The sequence below is a fragment of the Mobula hypostoma genome, chromosome 11, assembly GCF_963921235.1.
Source record: "Mobula hypostoma chromosome 11, sMobHyp1.1, whole genome shotgun sequence".
Classification (NCBI taxonomy): Eukaryota; Metazoa; Chordata; class Chondrichthyes; order Myliobatiformes; family Myliobatidae; genus Mobula; species Mobula hypostoma.
In genome coordinates this window covers 97,823,018-97,844,690 of record NC_086107.1, presented here as the reverse complement: position 1 = coordinate 97,844,690, position 21,673 = coordinate 97,823,018, and the positions used below count along the sequence as shown (strand labels likewise).

General features: G+C 43.8%; 1 protein-coding gene across 1 annotated transcript in view; it reads right to left on the bottom strand.

Annotated features, from left to right (window-relative positions):
* sgsm3 (small G protein signaling modulator 3) overlaps positions 1-21,673 on the bottom strand; it is a 117,993-nt gene that overhangs the window by 86,229 nt on the left and 10,091 nt on the right. Inside the window, exons 3-7 of the mRNA XM_063062598.1 lie at positions 21,007-21,079; positions 20,720-20,801; positions 14,012-14,097; positions 5,630-5,693; positions 3,221-3,429 (exon numbers count right to left, since the gene is read on the bottom strand). Coding sequence (XP_062918668.1) covers positions 3,221-3,429; positions 5,630-5,693; positions 14,012-14,097; positions 20,720-20,729 — 369 coding nt within the window. The 5' untranslated portion in view covers positions 20,730-20,801; positions 21,007-21,079. The remainder of the gene's footprint in view (positions 1-3,220; positions 3,430-5,629; positions 5,694-14,011; positions 14,098-20,719; positions 20,802-21,006; positions 21,080-21,673) is intronic.

The window sequence follows — 21,673 nt, the reverse complement described above, 5'->3', positions numbered from 1 at the left end:
CTTCCTATCACTGGCAGAATGGTGGGTGCATTCGAGTCCTGAATAACAAACCAAGCTTGGAGGCATTCCTCAATTTACAAATGCTTGAAATCTAAAATAAAGATGGTAAGTTCTGCAAAAACTCTGCAGTCAGTCAGCTTCTGCGGAAAGAGGAACAGCTGAGGCTTCAGGTCGAATTATTTTCATCAGGACTAGGAGAGTCCCTTTAACCAGAGCTTACTCATTTGTGGTGAAGGGTCTTCAATCTGGAACAATAACTGTTCCTCTCTCCACGCATGCTGCCCGACCCGCTGAGTGTCTCTGTAATTTTCTGTGTATTTCATACATCTTAAACAATTGGTTTGAAATTTTGGGCCCCTTATCGAAGAAAGGCTGTGCAGTCATAGGGAAGAGCCCAGAGGAGGTTCACGAGAATGATCCTGGGAATGAAAGGGTTAATGTATATGGTGTGTGTGATGGTTCTGGGCCTGTACTCACTGGAGTTTAGAAGAATGGGGAGGGGGGTGTGCGAGTCTCACTGAAACCTATCAAATATTGAAATGTCTAGACAAAGTGGACGTGGAGTGGATGTTTCCTATAGTGGGGGTGGTGCGGGGGGGGGGGGTCTAGGACCTGAGGGAGCAGCCTCAGTATAGAAGGACATTCCTTTAGATCAGAGATGAGGAATTCTTTTAGCCAGAGGGTGGTGAATCTGTGGAATTGATTCATGTGGAGGCCAAGTTATTGGGTACATTTAAAGTGGATGTTGATAGGTTCTTGATTAGTAAGGGTGTCAAAGGTCACAGGAAGAAGGCAAGAGAATGAGGTTGAGTGGGAAAATAAATCAGCCATGGAATGGTGGAGCAGACTCGATGGGCTGAATGGCCTAATTCTGCTCCTATGTTTTATAGCCTTATGGTCTTATTTAAACAAGCCATAGATTGCAATGTCAGAAGATCCCTTGCTCTCCTGACTCCTTTCACATTTTGCCACAATTTCATTTTTTTCTTTCAAATTCAGATGCGTGGACCAGTGATTCCGACCTTCTAACCATATGCTTAATCTTTCACCCCCTCTCTCTATTCATAGATTTACAGTCATAGAGTTAAACAGCACAGCAGCCCAACCCATTCACGTTAACCAGGTGGCCTACCAGGAGTTAGTCCCATAAACTTTTCTCCCCATGAACTTGTCCAAATCTCCTTTAAACATTGCAATTGTACCCACCGCTACTACTTCCTCACCTTATCTAATCTCCTCATGATTTTATAAATCTCTACATGTCTACCCCTCAACTTCCTTCGTTCCAGGGAAAACAGTCCTAACCTATCCAGTCTCTCCTCATAACTCAAGCCCTCATGTCCCAGCAATATGTTTGTAAACCATTTCTGTGCCCTCCCAAGATTAATCATGTCCTTCCAGTTCTGACAGGATGACCAGAACTATACACAAGACTCCAAGTGCAGTCTCTCCAACATGTTGTACATCTGTAACATGATGTCCCACGTTTGTACTCCATTATAACATTGCTGCCCTTTGTATCACTTAGTGCAGTTCTAGGGGTGACATTCAGGATGCCTACTTTTACCATGTAGGAAATGTTACAGATTATTAATAGCATGGAAGTGTGGAAATATATCTGTAACCCTGAATGCTTTATGAATTTATAACTTTTGTAAAATGTAATGTGACAAAATGGAACCTGTGTGATCCCAGAGTGTTTTGCTGGTTTGTTGGTTTGCTTGCATGGAGACTTACAAGGAGTCTGTATGTGTGCTTTATCAAATCAAAGATCCAAAGATTCAAAGCACATTTATTATCAAAGAATGTATAAATTATACACCTTGAGTTTAGTCTGTTTACAGGTAGCCACATTAAAAAAAGACCAAAAACCACTGCTCAGAGAAAGACAGGAAAAAACCCCACAAATTTTGCCAACTATAGAAGCAAGCCAACAGCATTTCGAACCAGACTGAGTCTCTAGATCCGCTCCTGGAGCAGCCGGAGTAGGCCCAAGACTTGATCCCGGTTCATCACACCAGTGGGGCAAAAACGCATCGCAAGCTGCATTGTTTCACGGCCTCAGCGCCGTGGAGAAAGGGATGAACATTGCAGGACAGCAAGCAAAATCAGCCAGACCCTTGCATCTATTGTCTTATGGGGGAAATGTTTAGACAACAATATAGCTATCATGGGGGAAGAAACCTCTAAAGCCGAATGTCAGGAACTAGAGGCAGATACAGATAACAGAAGAATGCCATTATGTAATGGAACAACCTAATTACTTATCTGTAAAAGTATAATAGTGGTTTATTTAAGCTATAAGATTGAAGCTATTTACCAGACAATAATGTGTGGAGTGGCTTCCCTTGCAAGTAAAGAATAAAATGTGCCTACAATTTGATCCACTCTGAATTTGTTGTAGTTTGTTACTGTACATTAGAAGACCTAGCTGAATGGTACACAACAAAAGTGGCAAGATTTAACAGATGTCTGCTGTCTACCTGATGAGCATTTTTATAATTCTATTACTTACATCCAGCTTAGTATTAATGGTTATAACTTCGGAGAAATGCACTCCTTTAGAACAAAATTGGATAATAAATTATGATGACTCATGATACAGTGACCTCAACAAAGAAGAAAGGAAATTTGATGTGCATTATTCCTGGAAAATGGATTCACAGATGAGAGTCATGGAGCCAAAAGAGTCAATGGCATTGCATTGCTGCAAAAATTCTTCAGTGCAGAATTAGTAAATCAATTTGCAAATGTTGACGTCAGTTATCCAAAATTAAATGGGCAGAAGGTCTAGACAAAGGGGTAAGGAAATGAAAGTACCATAAAGTGCATAATAATAATCCAGTATTTAAACAGCCACACTGGGTAACTCATTGCTACATTTGGCAATAGTAGATGAACCAAAGAGCAGATTAGAAAACTATTAGCATGCAACTACAATAGTAAGTATAAAGGAATTCATTTTCAGGTATTAATTAAGAAAGACACAAGATTGGGAAAGACTAAGATAATAAATTACAAACAAAGGCAGTAACCTGACTACAAATGGCAAAGAAACCAGGGATAAAATGTGAAATGAGTCTCTGAGAGTTGAACTGGAGGGATGGTGGGTGCAGGAGGTGATCATCAGCGGAAGAGGAGAATGAAAGAGCAGCACAGCATCATCTGAACAGACAAAATAAAAGTCACAAAGTTGGGGAAAGGACACCAGTGGGTTTACCTGCGGTCGCAAGGTGTGCGGGATCCCGGAAAGGACCAAAGTTCGCAGTTTCTGAGAGCGTGGCAGTACTACGTCAATTTTATCCCACGTCAGATCGCCGACGTCGTGATTATGCGTGAACTCAAGGTATGCTTGCCATCTCAGCCTTTGCTGAGGATCCTCTGGGAGTGGGACTCCAAGAACTCTCCTGTGATTTGCTTCTGATCCATCTATTGAATTGCAACAAAGATATATCAGTCTCTTGGGTGCTCTCTACGTCATCAATGAATCAATCCATGACAGAATCCATACTATATTTCTTCTCTGACACAGAACTAAAACCTTTATCAATGTCAAAAAGGTATCCAATCTGATGTGACCATAATAAACCAAGTCTCAGAATCTTCTTGCCCAGAATGAAGCCCTTTACAAAATCCCATCAAATCATCTCTGCACTGTCTCTCCTCCATTATCCAACTGGGTGGGACTGCAATCCCCTGCTTCCATTCATATCTATCTGGTTTTAGACAGAGGGCTCCCTGTAGTGGTTTCGCTTCCTACTCCTACGCTGTTACTTCAGGAATCCATTAAGATTAGATCTATCCTTTGCTCTCCCTCATATCTCGCATCCACATACTGCTCCTCAGTAACATCCTTCAAAAGTGTAATGGATTCCAAATGTCTGCTGAAACAACGAGTTCCAACTTATCAGAGCTTTTCCTGAACCCTTCAGTTTTATTCAGCACAAATTTTCTTCAGCTAAACACCAGGAAGCCGACAAACTTCATCATATGCCCCTTTCTTGTCTACATCCATTCCCTGCTGAATCAGGTGAACTTTAGACCAGCCCAACTTCAAATTCCTTAACACCGCAATTCTGTATGCCTCAGGTCATGTGCTGCTGAAACCCTTTAATATCCCAGGATTCTCCTGACTTCAAAGTTCAAAGTTTAAAATAAAGTACATATATGTCATCACATACAACCCTGAGATTCATTTTCTCGTGGGCATACTCAATAAATCCATAATATAATAATAACGATTATAGAATCAATGAAAGACCGCACAAACTTGGGCATTCAACCAGTGTGCAAAAGACAACAAACTGTGCAAATATAAGAAAGAAAGAAATAGTAATAAAAAATAAACAACAATAAACTATCAAAAAAAAGGCATCCGTTAGTCTTGCGAGACTATGGATCTGTGCCCGGAAAGTCTTCACTCTCCAGGGCGCAGGCCTGGGCAAGGTTGTATGGAAGACCAGCAATTGCCCATGCTGCAAGTCTCCCCTCTCCACGACACCAATGTTGTCCAAGGGAAGGGCATTAGGACCCATACAGCTTGGCACTAGTGTCGTCGCAGAGTGTGATTAAGTGCCTTGCTCAAGGACACAACACGTTCCCTCGGCTGGGGCTCGAACTCACGACCTTCAGGTCGCTAGTCCAATGCCTTAACCACTTGGCCACGTGCCCAGATAAAGAGTCCCTGAAAGTGAGTCCATAGGTTGTGGGAACATCTCAATGATGGGGCCAAGTGAAGTTATCCTCGTTGGTTCAAGAGCCTGATGGTTGAGGGGGACTTGTGGTCCATCTCACAATCTCTATAAAGTTAACATCATCCAAATTTCTCTGGCTACATTCCAGCTTGTACCTAGCCCTGTTCACTCATCACATATGTATAGACTGATCTCTGCTGACTCCTGAAACACCATCTCCTCAGTTCTAAAATTCTCATCCTAGTTTTCAGACTCTCCTTCCCCACTGCAACATTCACCAGCCTTACAACACTTCTTTGATTTCTGTACTCCTCCAAAGCTGTTTTTATGCAAATTTGAATTTTAATGATCCAACTGTTGGCGACTGTATCTTCAACAATTGAAGTTCCACCCCTGGGCATTTCTTTCCCTAACCTTCCTCCTTTCTTTTCAGTCGCTCGTTAGAGCAGTTAGTGCTGCAGTCTCAAGTGACCTGGGCTCCCCCCTGACTTCGGTGTCACCTCTATGGAGATTTCCTGTGACCGCATGGGTTTCCCTTCACCTGCCAAGTCCTGCAACCTCCTCCAACATCCCAAAGCAACATTGGGTTGGCAGGCCAACTGATTTCTACAAATTAACTCTAGTGTAGTTAAATCAAATGGAGTTGGTGGGCATGCAGGAGAGAACAGATTAAAGGGTTACCGAGAACTTAATGGGACTGAAGAAATTGCTCTGTTGGGACCTAGCATGGAACCGATGGGCTGAATGTCCTCATTAGGTGTTGCAACAGTAAAAACCTCCCTCTTTGTCGAAACATTTGGTCAACTGAACTTTGCAGATCTAGTGTGAAATTTTATTTGAAAACAGCCCCTATGAAGTGAATTTGGACTGTAACTGCAGATGGTCACTGGCAGTGGTGGACAAGCAAAGAGTCTGGAACAGAAATGCACGGTTACCTTCTTTGTCTATACGGAATCCAAACACATCGTACTGGAACTCTGGGCGTGTTACAGAATCCTCCTGGAAGAAAAGCAGTGGGTGAATTCCATGCCATATATGCATTGACAAGTGATTAGACACCTTCAAGTCCTCCCTGGCCAGGAAATCCCCATAATCAGACAATCTCTGAAAAGGGGGAGCCACTCACAAATTTAAAGCTCTGTGTCTTCAACACCGGGGATGAGCAAGTAGGGTAAACTGGCGTGGAAGTGGATATGGGATTTGGAAGGAAATTCGGAGGGGAATGAGAGGAAGAATGATGGGGGGGGGGGGATGGAACCTGAAGAACTTCAGTTATGAAGACAGATTGGATGGGCTGGGTTTGTTTTCCTTCACGTGGAGCAGGCGGAGGAATGACCAAGTACAGAGGCATATAAGGGGTGTAGACAGAGGAGAAAGCAGAAAACTTCTCTCCTGAAGAGATGTATCTAAAAATAGAAGCCTTGTTTAGGGTACAGAGTTAGAGGTTCGAAGTAGAAGCTTATTCATTCATCAGTGGTGGAATCTGGGACACACTGCCTGAGGGGATGAGAAAGCCTATACTTTCAAAACTTTTAAGAATCTAGATGAGCGCTTGATTCGACAGAAGGCTGTGGACCAAAGGCTGGTAAATAGGATGAGTGATTGTACTTAATGGTTTGCACGATATTGGTGTTTCTGTGCCTTGTGTCAATTCATCTGTTCAATGAGAAAGAGAATGATAGCACGAAGACAATGCATGGCCAATGAGTGTGGGAAGGTCACGTGCAGAGTTCATAGGACACATAGAATATACAGGACACAGGATATAGGACAAAGCACTGAGGGGCAATGAACCAGCTGAACGATCCCTTAACCCCTCAGGTGGTGACAGGTGTGAATGACCTAGTGATAAGGGCACAGATTGTAATTCTGTTTCTGCGCTACTTATTTAATTTTACTGTGAATTTTTCCCCTATATTATCACGTATTGCATTGTACTCCTGCCGCAAAGTCCATAAATTTCACAACATATGCCGATGATATTAAACCTGATTCCGATTCTGATAAATCCAACACAGCTCAGTTGTCCACCCATTATAAGGTGTGCAATTGCATCTTCTGGATAAAAGCCACAACATGTCACAACTGGTAACCTGATTCCCTGACTAAACCACTTACACCTTGAGACCAGACTGCCGACTATGAACTATTATCTGCTGTTGTCCAGCTAGTTCGACGGTCTGGCGTGGTCGGCAGGATTCAAGGAGTGAAGGTCACTGAGGGAGAACAGGGACAAGTTGTGTGAGTATCTTCTTTAAGTAGACTCGGTTCCTACCCAGGCCACATCAGGCACCCAGATAAAGAGGGCACGAGCAATGTCGTTTAAAATGTATGGGTGCTCTGAATTTTAAAATATTGTAGGGAGCCCGGCCAATTTACATTGGAGAGAGTGAGAGGAGGAGATAGTTTTGCTGTGTGAGAACAAAAGCTAATGGTGTTTGGTAAGATGTTGCACTTCTCAAAGAAACTGTGAATATGAGAGGTCAGGCTGAGAGGTTAAAGCTGTTAACCTTTTATGTTTTGTTTACAGGACTGGAAGTGTTCATTTTATAATCTGAGAACAAAAGTGCTGGGAAGAACATTTTTTATTTGGAACTTAAAGGTACCTTAAAGAAGAAAAGGCACCACGTTGTAATTTATGGATTTGTTCACGAGCATGGGCTCTCTGCATTTATCCTTCATGACTTATCTGTAATACATGAAGTGATACCAGACAGAAGGAAACTCAGATCCCACACTGGCCGTGTGCAATTTGTCGAGTCCCAGAGATTCCATGCTTTATAAATAGTCAGAGGGAACAGGGAGAGGCTAGATTTGTTTCCTGGAGGAGAGGAGTTTAAGAGGGGACATGGCTGAGGTGTGATGATGCTGAGATACATCATAGGATGTGCTGGGACACATCAGCAGTGATGTAACCTGGGGTCGTTGGGTGCCTCGGGTCTTTCAGACATTATCACCCAGGTGACCCAGCCAGGGCGGATCAGGCCCCAGCAGTACTGGTCCAGAATTATGGGGTATAGATAGGGCAAGGGCAGACTGCAGGAAACTTCTCCTCATGTCAGAGGTAGATAAGACCTCTTCTAGAATTAGGGTGAGGGAGAAGTATAGAGGGATCTGAGGGAGACCGTTTTCACCCTGGAAAGCGCTACCTGAGAGAGAGGTAAAAGCAGGGTCACTGACACCTCTTATAAAGTGTCTAGTCGAGCACTTTGAATCGCCCAGGCATAGAAGGTATTGCCATGGAACGCAGGTCAGTAGAGCACAGGCACAGGAACAGGCCCTCCGGCCCATAATGTCTGTGCCATGATGCTGAATTAAACTAAATCCCTTCCACTTGTACGTGATCCATAACTTACTGTTCCTTGCATAATCATCGTTCTGTCTACCAGCCTCTTAAACACCACCGTTGTATCCGTTTGCATCGCTATCCCTGGCAGCCTGTTCCAGGCACCTATTACTCGAGGAACAGTGCTGTGCAAAAGTCTTAGACACATTCTGTACATATAGCTAGAGTGCCTTGAGTATTGTATATGAAAACCTACTCAGTACATCTCCTTTAAACTTCTCCTTCACAACACAAATGCATGACCCCCATTTCTTGACATTTCTACCCTGAGAAGATTCTTACAGTCCACTCTATCTGTGCTGCTCATCATTTTATAAAATTTTAATCAGGTCTCCTGTCAGCTTCTAACACTCCATTGAAAACAACCCAAGTTTGTCGAAATTCTTCTTATGGCTTACACCCTTTAATCCAAGCAGAACCCTAGATCCTTTTCATAGCCTCCATGTCCTTACTGTAATGGGCAACCAGAATGGGGCACATGAAAATACAAAGGTCTTTGTAAAGACTCCAGCAATCTCTTCTCTTGTCTCTTTCAATAACCTGGGATTGAGTATATCATGTCCTGGGGACTTATCCATCTTGATATTGTTCAAAAGATCCAACATCACCACATCTTGATTCTCAAAAAGCTCTAGCACTTTAACGTGGCCCACACTGTCCTCCATGTCCTGTGCAGCCATTTACCTCCGTCTATAAGCTTGCAGGTAGAACACAGAACAGTACAGCACAGGAACAGGCCCTTCGGCCCAAAATGTTGTGCCATACCAGCTAAAAAGTAAATCAAATGCCCAAAAACTAATCCCACCTACCTGCACAATGTCCATAACCTTCTATCTTCTCATATTCATGTGCCTATCTAAACCTTTCATAAAAGCCTCTAATGTATTTGTTTCTACTGACATACCAGGCGTTGCATTCCAAGCATCCACTACTCTGAGTAAAAGACTTACCCCTCTTGTCCCCTTTGAACCTACTCCCTCTCACTTCAATGCATGCCCTCTGGTATTAGAGATTTCCACCCAGGGTAAAAATACTCACTCTCTACTTGATCCATGCCTCTCATAACCTTGTAAACCTCTCCCCTCAGCCTCCGGTGCTCCTGAGCAAACAACTCAAGTTTATCCAGCCTCTCGTGATAGCACATGCCCTAAAAGCCAGACAGTATCCTGGTAAACCTCTTCTGCCCCCACTCCAAAGCCTCGACATCCTTCCTATAGTGGGGTGACCAGAACTGTACACAATACTCCAGGTGTGGCCTAACCGGAGTTTTATAAAGTTGCATTTAACAGCACCAAAGTGGGCCGGATCTCAAACAATGACAAGGTGGGAGTACAGGAAGAAAACAGAGAGACTAGTGGCATGGAGTCAAGACAGAAATCTTTCCCTCAGTGTCAGCAAAACAAAATACCAGGAAACACAGCTGAGTACACACCCTTGTATGCAGCAGTAAGAGTGACTAACCCAGTGAGAAATGTACCAGAGGCCAGTTGTCTGCAACTGTATTTTCTGTATAAAAGCTGCAACTGTTTGTCACTCGGTGCACAAGCCTGTGACCATTTCCCCACATGCACTTGCGTAAAACAGTTGCAACTTAAGACCAGACCACTAAGTGACAACTCATTTCCCATCGTAAATCACTTTGAACTGAATCATCTGCATGAAAAGTGCTCAAAAGATTAAGTTAGTATTATAATTATAATAAACACTGTCCATTTAGTTCAACGGATTAATTTTTAATCAAAGGAAATCAAGGATAAGCAGAAGAGGGCAGGAAAAATTGGAATTGCCCAACAGTGGGTGTGCCTTTATCACACGGACTGCAGAAATTCAAAGTGACAACTCATTGCCACCTTTGTGAAGACAGTATGGAATGGGCAATAATTGCTAACCATTTGCTTAGCTATATTCACCACCTGTTGACCATGCCAGATAAAGTCTGCTCTGGTCACCTGTTCACTCAGCTCTCCATTCATTTGTAACCACCCTTCTACCATTAGCCTTGAATGTCTGTGCACCTATCAAGACACTTCTGCTTCTTTGTCCAAGGGACCCAGACTTAGATCTTCAAGGAAGATGATGGGTTTAACCATGGGCAACATGAAGGCATTTTCAATGTCTGGTCTCCTCTGCTATCGCAAAACAATATACCAATTCTGCTCACAACACGCTGGAGGAACTCAGCAGGTCAGGCAGCATCCGTGGAAACGATCAGTCAACGTTTCGGGCCAGGACCCATCATCAGGACTGTAGAGGGAGGGGGAAGGGGCCCAATAAAGAAGGTGGGGGGAGGGTGGGAAGGAGAAGGCTGGTAGGTTCCAGGTGAAAAACCAGTAAGGGGAAAGATAAAGGGGTGGGGGAGGGGAAGCAGGGAGGTGATGGGCAGGAAAGGTGAAGAAGGAATAGGGGAAAACACAATGGGTAGTAGAAGGAGGCGGAACCATGAGGGAGGTGATAGGCAGATGGAGGAGGGGGCAGAGTGAAATAGGGATAGGGGAAGGGAGGGGGAGGGAATTACCGGAAGTTGGAGAATTCTATGTTCATACCAAGGGGCTGGAGACTGCCTAGACGGTATATGAGGTGTTGCTCCTCCAACCTGAGCTTAGCCTCATCATGGCAGTAGAGGAGGCTATGTATGGACACATCTGAATGGGAGTGGAAAGCAGAGTTGAAGTGGGTGGCAACCGGGAGATCCTGTCTGTTGTGGCGGACGGAGCGGAGGTGCTCATTGAGGTGGTCCCCCAATCTGCGTCGGGTTTCACCAATGTAGAGGAGGCCACACCGGGAGCACCAGATGCAACAGACGACCCCAACAGACTCACAAGTGAAGTGTTGCCTCACCTGGAAGGACTGTTTGGGGCCCTGAATGGTGGCAAGAGAGGAGGTGCAGGGACAGGTGTAGCACTTACACTTACAGGGATAAGTGCCGGGTGCGAGATCCGTAGGGAGGGACGTGTGGATCAGGGAGTCGCGGCGGGACCAATCCCTGCAGAAAACTGAGAGGGTTGGAGAGGGAAAGATGTGCTTAGTGGTGGGGTCCTGTTCCACGGATGCTGCCCGACCTGCTGAGTTCCTCCAGTGTGTTGTGAGTGTTGCTTTGATCCCAGCATCTGCAGATTATTTTGTGTTTAGAATATACCAATTCCTATCGCCAAAGCCCTGATCCTGGGATCTCAAATAACCAGAAATTCAACTGGACCAGTCACATAAATGCCATGTCTACAAGGCTGGGTATCCTGAGTGGACCATTCAACTCCTGACACCATTTGCACCATCTGTAATTTACTTCGAGATTCAGGGCGGAATCAACGAGCCGCACTGCCCAGCAACCCACTTATTCAACACTAGCCTATCACAGGAGAATGTAAAATGACCAATTAACCTACTAAGTGGTACATTTGGAAAACCAGAGCATCTGCAGGGAGGATATACAAACTCCTTATAGACTGTGCTAGAATTGAACTCTGAACTCTGACGTCCCAATCCGTAATAGCGTCACGCTAACTGCTACGCTGCCGTGGCGCCCTATGGTAATGATCAAGGATACAACACACAGAAACAGGTCCTTCAGCCCTCCTAGTCTACAGAGATGATCAGCCACCCATTACACCAACCCTACCTAATCCCATTCTTAATTCTCCCCACGCTCTCATCAACCTCTCCTCAATTCTACCATTCACTGACAAACTGGGAGGATTAACGTGGGCAACAACCTGCACATCTTTGGGGTACAAGAGGAAACCAGAGTTGCTGAAGGTTTTGGGGTGGGGGGGTGGGTGGAGAATGTGCAAACGCACACACACACACTACTCAAGGTCAAGATCGAACGTGGACCACTGGAGATGTGCTCTGCTAGCTGTGCCACTGTGCCACCTAATAAAACAGTACTGTAGTGGCTCGCGCGACACCGTAACAGCTCGGTGCATTGGAGTTCAGAGTCCAATGCCAGCGTCCTCTGTAAGGAGTCTGTACGTCCACCCTGTGGAATGCATGGGTTTTCTCCAGGTGCTCCGGTTTCCTCCCGCCATCCAAAGATGTACCGGTTAGTAGGGTAATTGGTCATTGAAAATTATTCCATGATTAGGTTAGGGTTAATTCGGAGGTTGCTGGGTGGCGTGGTTTAAAGAGCCGGAAAGGCCTACCGTATGCTGTATCGCTAAACGAAAATGAACATCGAAGAAAGTCTGCACCATAACATAATACAAAGCAAACACTGAGTTAGCATGCTATTTGCCACCTGAAGCTTTCATTCCCTTCACTACTGACGTAGTAGATGTACCATTCACAGAATGGTCACGTTCCTACAGCCTCTGTCATCGTGGTCCCCAAGTCGTTCCACATTCCCACTCGGTATATATTAACCATCCCTTCACCATAGTAGAAGGCAGCCGTCGATCCCAGGGGATTGTGGGTTTGCGCCTTTGATGGACTGTGTCCTCTCCAGGGTTCAAGCCTGGGCAGGAAGATTTGAAGAACTGGCTGTTGTCCATGCAGTGGGCTCCCCCTCTCCACGTCACTGATGTAGTCCAAGGGAAGGGCAAGTGCCGATACAGCTTGGCACCAGTGTCGTTGCAGAGGTTGCCAGAGTAAAGTTGTAAACATCAAACTGCCTTAGCGACCCCGGCTCCGGATATCTTCCTCGGTGTTTAGTCCGAAGCCTTTCCCATGGCCACAAGGCAGCAGAGGTTTAAAATCAGAGTTTTCCTTCTTCTAGGTGGGCTGCCGAGCCCCACCAGCCCGAAGCAACGGGCTTTGAGGCACCAGTGGTCTGTCTTTGCACCTTCTCCTATCAGTGGAAACAGTTCCACCGGGCTAAGCCACACGTGAAGGCCAAGATTTGGACTTGATTGTCAGAGGCTGTTAGAGATGCATGCTATTTGGAGCACCTTACACATAGTGGGAGCTTATCCCCATTACCACCTCCAGCTATGACAACCTTAGGAACCCCCCTTCACCATAGCTGGGCCTAGATGCTCAACTGCACTATGAGGGCACACAAGGCACCACAGTTGGCATGGACCAGTTTGGCCAAAGGGCCTGTTTCACCACTATATGAGTCTATGAGTTCCAGAAGCAAAGGAAATACAATAATTTAAGAGGCCGATCTAGAAGACAATTAGAAATAAAAGAAAAACGATTGCTTCGTCAGTACCATCCACAGTCTCTAAATAATTAATTCGCTTCAATTCATCTTTCAGCATCTGGGCTTCCCTAACTGCCAACCCTACTGTTTGTTGAGCTGTTTCAGAGATAACTGAGGAGTAGGAGTCTAGAGTCCCACATTGGCTCCCCAGGAAGGTTCCCTCTCTGGAGAACATTAGTAAAATGACAATCCATTCATTCTGTGCTCATCATTACCAATGGCAATTTTCCTTTCAAAAAATTGTTTATTAAATGAATCTAAATTCCACAGTGACCACTTGTACTCTGGTATCTGATTTTGTTAGGTTACTAACATAACTGGTTGGGCTGAGTTGTTGTCTGACCTTGGCAATTTACTTGCAAATGTTTCGTCACCATGCAGGGAGACATCGTCAGTGCACTGTTGACTGTGGTGAGTCCTCCGGGCGTTTGGCCTTTATATACTTTTCACTCAGCTGATTGGCCGTCATTTCGGAAACTCAATTGTCATATGCGGGGCTGGGGGGCAGAATCTCGACCAATCAGCTGATTGAAAGGTATATAAAGGCCAAGCATTCTGAGGACACACCACAATCAACAGCGCATTGACGATGTCTCCTTACATTTGCAGAGTAAATTGCCAAGATCAGAGAACAACTCAACCACCCCAGCTACGCATCTTCCCAGTTATTTCCAACTCCTATAATTGCTCTGCCATGCGATTATTAAACCAAGGCGGACAAATGAAGTTCATTCACACAGTGCTGAGATGTTAATTCCATCCAAGAGGAAAAACTGCAAGCTACCCATCATTCGGACAGAGCCTTTTGTTTAGAGAAGGGCTCTCTCTTACCTGGGAGATCTTGGTCATTAAATCCTGTGGCCACATGCTTGGAGTCAGTGCTGTAAAGGGGCCGCTACCAGGAGGAGCACTGCTGCCTGTTAAGGAAGATCAGACATCCATGTTAGTGGGAAGGGAAGGACAAGCACGTTCAGAATATCAGTCGTGTACAAACTTGGACTCATATCCGTCTGCCCATTGTAACCATGCCGGTCAAACTGGATTTCAAGTTAATCTCACATCCCAGTTCTTGTCCACAGCCCTACAAGTTATCATTAAAACTCATTCTGTTTAAATGATGTCGGGGCTCATGCTGTTACCTTCAGATTTTCACCAACAACTTTTTCTCACCTTTCATCTTAGTTCTTCCGCCAATCCATGCCCCGAATTACTGATCATCCCTTAAAGCAGACGTTCTGATTGAAACGTATAAAATTCTAAAGAAATTGGACAGGCTAGATGCAGGAAGATTGTTCCTGATGTTGAAGAAGTCCGGAACGAGGGGTCACAGTTTAAGGATAAAGGGGAAGCCTTTTAGGACCGAGACGAGGAAAAACTTCTTCACACAGAGAGTGGTGAATCTGTGGAATTCTCTGCCACAGGAAACAGTTGAGGCCAGTTCACTGGCTATATTTAAGAGGGAGTTAGATATGGCCCATGTGGCTAAAGGGATCAGGGGGTATGGAGAGAAGGCAGGTAAAGGTTTCTGAGTTGGATGATCAGCCATGATCGTACTGAATGGCGGTGCAGGCTCGAAGGGCCGAATGGCCTACTCCTGCACCTATTTTCTATGTTTCTATGTTCCCAACCTGGGGTCCACTGACCCCTTCATTACTGATATTGGTCCATGGCATAAAAAAGGTTGGAACCCCAGCTTTAAAGGGAAAGGGCCCCTCCTATTCACTTTGTGCAGACTTTTCTTAGTTCAATAAACAGCACTGGTATCAGTGCGCCCTCTGCTTTGTTCCAAACAAAAACCACTGTCAAGATAGTCTCCAAACCTGCATCATCCCCATAGATCTCGACAGCATCCCATGTTGTCACATTCATCCTGCATCCCCTCTGCCATCCGATTTCTCAATGGACACTACCTCACTTCTGTTGCACTATTTTTAACCTAATTGTTTGATATAAGTAGATATATTTACTGTAAGTGATTTATTTACTTCACTATATTTATTGCGTATTGTATTTTACTGCTGCCGCAAAGGTAACAAATTTTGTGACATCTGCTGGTGATATTAAACTTGATTCTGTTTGTGAGGACAAGAGTACTGTATTCACACTAGACAGGATTAATCTACATTTGGGAAGAAAAGGAAGGCTGTGGTGGTATTGACAAGGCCATTAATTTTTGTTCATTTCTAATTGTTCTCTAGGGCAACCATTGTCAGCATGGCTTTGATAGGGAGACACCTTTCCTGAACAATTTGACTGAATTTTTCTAAAGTGGTAGTAAAGTTTATTGATGAGGGAATTAAAGTTGATGTTACACGATATGACAAGATCATCATTATTATCAGGTGCCATGCCCTGTTTGAGCTTTGACTGCCATGGTTCACACACTCCTGTTTTGGGTCAAGTGGATCAATTCATTGGTATTCATTTCCAGTTCTCTGGCTGCTGTCTCCATCATCATTTGTCTTTGCCTTCCTCTTGCTTTCTTCCCTTTAATCTTTCCCATAATTACTGTGCATTCTAACTCCTCCTTCCTAATCCATTGGAAAGGATTATAACAAATGTTTTATAAAGTTTTTATTGAGTACATTGTGGAACAGGCCATTCCATGCCACCCAGCAACTCCCCCCCACCCCCCCATTTAATCCTAGCCTAATCATGGGACAATGAACCCAGAGGAAACCCACACAGTCACAGGGAGAAGTACAAACTCCTTACAGGCAATGACAGGATTTGAACCCGGGTCTCCTGTACTGTAAAGGGCTGTGCTACCGTGTTATCCCACAACCTCACTGCTCCTTAATTCTGTGCACTAGCTAATGAAGACCAATATCCCAAGTGCCTCCTTCACCTTTTTATCCACCCATTCCGCCATGGGATTCACAGCAAGTCCCAAAATTGATTTGGCAATAATGAGGCAGGCGGTGATGGAGCAGTGTTGTTTTAGTGACTGGGAGTCCGAGGCCAGTGATGGATCAGCACGGGAACCCTTAATATTTACTTTCTATGCTAATAACTTGGATATGATTGTTGAGGATTAATCAGTTTGCAGAATAACAGAATTGGCAGTTTTGATGATTGTGAGGAGTGGAGGCTTGGGCTGCAGGATTATAATTGATCAATTGTAAAAATGGTCACAGCAGAGGCAGATGGAACTGAATGACGATAAAATCTTTATTAGTAAGATTAAGACCTACACAATGAATGGAAAACCCCTAGAGGTTATTGAGGAACAGTGGACCTCAGTGTTCCTATCTCAGAGGACCTGCCCTGGACCCATCATATAAATGTAATTGCAAAGAAAGCACGACAATTGCCTCTACTTCCTTAGCAGTCTGCGGAGATTTGGCATGTTACCAAAAACCTTGTCAAACACCTATTCGCAAAGTGTACTGACTGGTTGCATTACGCCCTGATATGGGAACGCCAATGCCTTTGAGCAGAAAATCCTACAAAAGGTTAGTGGATTTGGCCCGCTACATCACGAGTAAAGCCCTTCCCAACCATTGAGCACATCTATGTGAAACATTTAAGTAGAAAAGCAACATCCATCATCAGAGATCCTCACCACCCAGGCCATGCTCTTTTCTCGCTGTTGCCATTAGGTAGGAGGTACAAGAGCCTCAGGGCTCACACCACCAGGTTCAAGAACAGTTACTACTCCTCAATTATCAGGCTCTTGAACAAAAGAGGTTAACTACACTCATCTATTGAGATGTTTCCACAACCAGTGATCTCACTTTAAAGACTCTTTATTGTGTTATTCCATAATCTGATTTATTGCTAAATATTTGTATTTGCATTTGCACAGTTTGTTGTCTTCTGTGATCTTGCTCTTCCATTGATCCTGTTTACAGTTACTGTTTTATAGATTTGCTGAGTATGCCCACAGGAAAAAGGAATGTCAGGTTGTATGTGGTGGCGTGTACCTACTCTGATAATAAATTTTACTTTGAACTTTGAAGTATCGAGATTCCTAAACTTGACAGAACAGATGCACAAGATGGTGAAGAAGGCATACCGAATATTTGCCTTCATTAGCCAGTGCACAGGATTTAAGAGCAGGGTGGCTATGTACAACTTTATAAAAGTTTGGCTACATTGGAGTACTGTCTGCAGTTCTGGTCTTCAGATGGTGCAGAGGAGATTTCCCAGGATTTTCCTGGGATGGAGCATTTCAGTTACGAGACAGACTGGATAAGCTGGTGTACATAGCAAGAGCACAAATAAGGTAGACAGTGAAAAATATTTCCCGACACCCAAGGTAACTAAAACGTGAAGAGATTGGTTTAGTTTAAAAGGTAGAAGGTTTAGAGGGAATTTATGTGAGATCGGTTTTTATCCAGGGGGTCAGTAGAATCTGAAGCCTGAATGGGTGGTTGAGGCAGGTACCATTAAAACACTTAATAAGTATTTAAACGGGCAGGAAAGCCTATGGACCAAGTGTTGATAAATGGGATATCACCTTATGATCATTATGAGCATGGTGGGAGGGGGTCAAATATGCTGTTTCCATGCTGTATGATTCTATGACACCCGAGGTGGTCTAGAAAGAACCCAACCATCCATAGTGTCATTGGAATGGAGGGAGAGGAGGAGGAAGGAAAATTGAAAGAAAGGAAGGGAAGAATGGACCCATGTACCATCAAGGCAATGACCCTCAACTCATTCAACTCAGGAACGGACAAGGACAACAAGCCCAAAATCCATCCATAGAAAGTCAGAAAAAAAACAGGAACACGCACAGACTCAGTCACAAATACAGTTCGCATCGTTATCACCCAGGCCCGAGAATCAACTGGGGGTTAATGTTCTCCTGGGCAGGACATCACATTGACTCCTCACATCCAAAACTCTGCAGCCAGAATCTTCATTTACTCCATAATTCACTGGCACCCAATGCTTCCCTGGCAACTCGCCAGGATTGAACAATTCCCCCTTTCATGTTGAAATCTCTCCGTTACCTCCCATACACAATCTCCAGTTCTATAATATTCTGAGATCATTTGTACTTGGTATCCAGATTACCTCATTGATACTTGTAATGTTAATTGCGTGGGCCTTCAATTCTGGAATATTTGACCTAACCTCTTCTGACTTTCCTTTTGCGTTTACATCTTTTATGAAGCCTCTCCTGACCATTTTCATTTCTTGTATTGTGATTCTGTATTATCTTTTAACTATCAGTTCTATGAAATGCTTTGGGATATTAGTTGACATTAAAAGCACCTTAGAAATGCAATGCACTGTTGTTGAAACAAATAAAAATCAAAAATTGCAGACTTTAGAGGTCTGAAATATTTGCTGTTTCTCCTTTCATAGCTGCTGCCTGACCTACTGATTATTTCCTGCATTTTCTGTAGGTGAAGTAAATTTCAATTGAAATGGATGGTCTTTGGTACTACTGAGGATTTTAACTTCCTGAGGTGAGGGTAGAGCAGCCTAAAGAGTGTTACTTTGGCAGACTGTACATTTGCGTAGTAGTTTTGAAAGCGACAGGGAAAGGTAGAGACACGCATACATCAGTTTTGTTACTTGTATCTAAAGACATACTGCACTGTAAAATTCTGAGGAACATAGACAGAGTGGATAGTGAGAAATTTTCCCCATAATGGAGATGTCTAAAAGCAAAGGGCATAGGTTTAACACATACAAAGTGTTGGAAGAACTCAGGTCAGTTAGCATCTATGGAGATGAATAAACAGTTGATGTTTCGGGCCAGGACCCTTCATAGGTTTAATGTGAGAAGTAAGAGTGCTTTAGAGGAAAGATTTTAGAGAAGTGAGGGCTTTTATTGCACCCAGTGGGTGGCTAGGAATCTGGAAGGCACTGGCTGAGAAGGTGACAGAGGCAGCCAGAATCTTCATATGCATGCCTTGATGTAAATAATATCAAGACATGCATATGAATCACAAAGGCATGGTAGGACTAAGTAATAGTAAATAGATTATTGTAGAAATGGTCATCATCAATGTGCTGGACTGAGGGGGCTGTTTGTGTGTTGTCTGACTATGGAAGTATCTACGGTGCAGAGACAAAAATGAACAGGTGCACTGATATCTTGGCGGATGAGATGTTGTGGGGTGAAGAAATTAGACAGGTAAGTGGTATGTGCTCATTGTTAGCATTAAATACCTCCGGCTGCCTCTGGCTATAGAATCAGTATCACAGTGGTGTTTGTTCCTGGATTCAAACACAAATTCAATTATCTCAACCGAGCAGTGCAGCACGTTCACCCACAAGTTATGTCTATTGTCATTTAACAACATACTGTCAAATGAGACAATGTTGCTCCAGACCAGGGTGTAAAGCACAGTAGTACACATAACACACAATAACTTAGGAAAGTAAGAACTAAATCTACAGATTAATTATGCATAGATAAACAAAGTAAAGTGCATAAATTAAATATAGTCGGGTGTGATACAAATGATCCGGTGACACTTTAAATGCGATGTGGCAGGGAGGGAGCTCAGAAGCCTAATGGCCTGAGGGGAGAAGCTGTTTGCCATCCTTGACCGTTTTTGTTTTTATGCATTGTAGTCTCCTGCCGGATAGTAGATAGTCAATGAGGATGTTGGATGGATGGGTGGGATCCTCGATAATACTAAGGGCCCTCTGCACGCAGTGCTCCTGATAAATGTCCCCTGTGAATGATAGGGAGACCCCTCTGATCCTCTCTGCCATTCTCACGGTCCTTTATAGAGATTTCCGGTCCGATGCTCGGCTAATTTCATACCAGATGGAGATGCAGCTTGTCAGGATGATCTCAATGGTGCTCCTGTAAAATTCAGTTGGCGGGTGGGGAAGGTCTCGCTTGTCTCAATCTCCTCAGGAAGCTGCTATGCCTATTACCCCAAACCTCTTTCAATGCCCCCTTCACCATACAGGACACCCACCAGTGACACACATCCCTCTGTGCCTTCGTGCTCACATCTCCAGTCAGTGCTGAGATTTAGCCTCACAGTTATGCAGCATAACTCCTCCCTCACAACCAGTTTGCGGATGTAAGTAACTATAGCTGTGAATCATGTTGTTGAACCAAAATACAAGAGAAAAGAACACAATTACCAACTTGTAAACGGCTAGCTGAATGTTAAGGTCACAAATTTTAAGTCATGAAACTGTGACTGTTGAGGAATAAAGTTCAAAGCAAATGTATTTTCTAAATATGTATACGTCACCGTATACTCCCTGAGATTCATTTTCTTGCAGGCATTACAGGAAAATAAAATACAATAGATTTTTTGGAAAGCTATACATAATCAAAGACTGACAATCAACCGATGTGGAAAGGAAGACAAATTGTATAAATAATTTTTAGAAAAGTAAATAATACTGACAACGTGAGTTACTAAGCTGTTAGAAATAAAGGCAAAATTTACAGTTATTTGTGTGAAGATAATATTTTATCATCAGGGCTGGGTGTATGGGTGATGTAAACCGATCCATGCTTGTCAATCTGTAATACATGATATTCCTCAGTGACGTACTGTTTCTAAATTCCCTTCCCTCCCTTAGACGCAATCTTTTATTCCATACCTGAAGTCATTTTGCCACAAGCAGGACAGCTTCCAGGTTACAAGTCTCTGCTGTGTTTCCCTTGCCTCAATTGTTCACCGCGCTATGGAGCAAGAAAATATGATTGGTACCTTGCGGAATATGAAGACGAAATCACAAATAATAAATCAATAATAAAGCCGATTTGGAAAACAACCACTTTCAGTTCACTGTGAATAAACTCCTCGCCATAATAAACAACATATTAATCAACACATAAATGCAAGCCACCGGTGTATCAGAAAATGAGGTATCAGAGTTCACCATACCTGAAAGAACAGTTGGCAGACCATGAGCTGTTACAAGGATTACTCCTGCAGATCACCATCACACAACTGGAGTCTTGAATTAAATACAAACAATCATGTAGGCATGAGGGAAAAAATGGCTGAAGTGGGCTGAGAGGTTAGATTGAGTGATACAATTCTACATTAGTGGTGGCAGATGTCTGAATATTTCATAATCGTCAAAGAAGATATTGAGAATCAGAACAAAATGCTGACATTGTTGCAAATAATGGAGATGGATTGAAATCTGCAAGGATTTTCAAAGTCAGCTGAAAAACACATAAAGGAGCAGCACATAGAATACAACAGTGAAATAACAGGGACCATGAACTCAGGTTCCTCCAAGAGGACCACAACCTTGTCGTAGGGTTTGGAGGCTGGCGTGCCTCAATGAGTTATGTTGACAGGAGTTAGGGCCTTGTGCTACAGCTTTTGGTAAGGTCACCCTGCCAAATGGGTCAAAGGGTAGAGTGGTCCTCCTGGTTTGGGGGTTCAGCGCGACTGGTAAAACAAAATTGTTATGGAGCCAGCAATGAAGAATCCTTCTACATCAAAGTGCGGTGGTATTCCTGAGTCTCCAACTGGGACTTGCATGACCGACAACAGTGAAAACCAAGAGGAAGCTACTGACACGATGAAGGAAGACCAA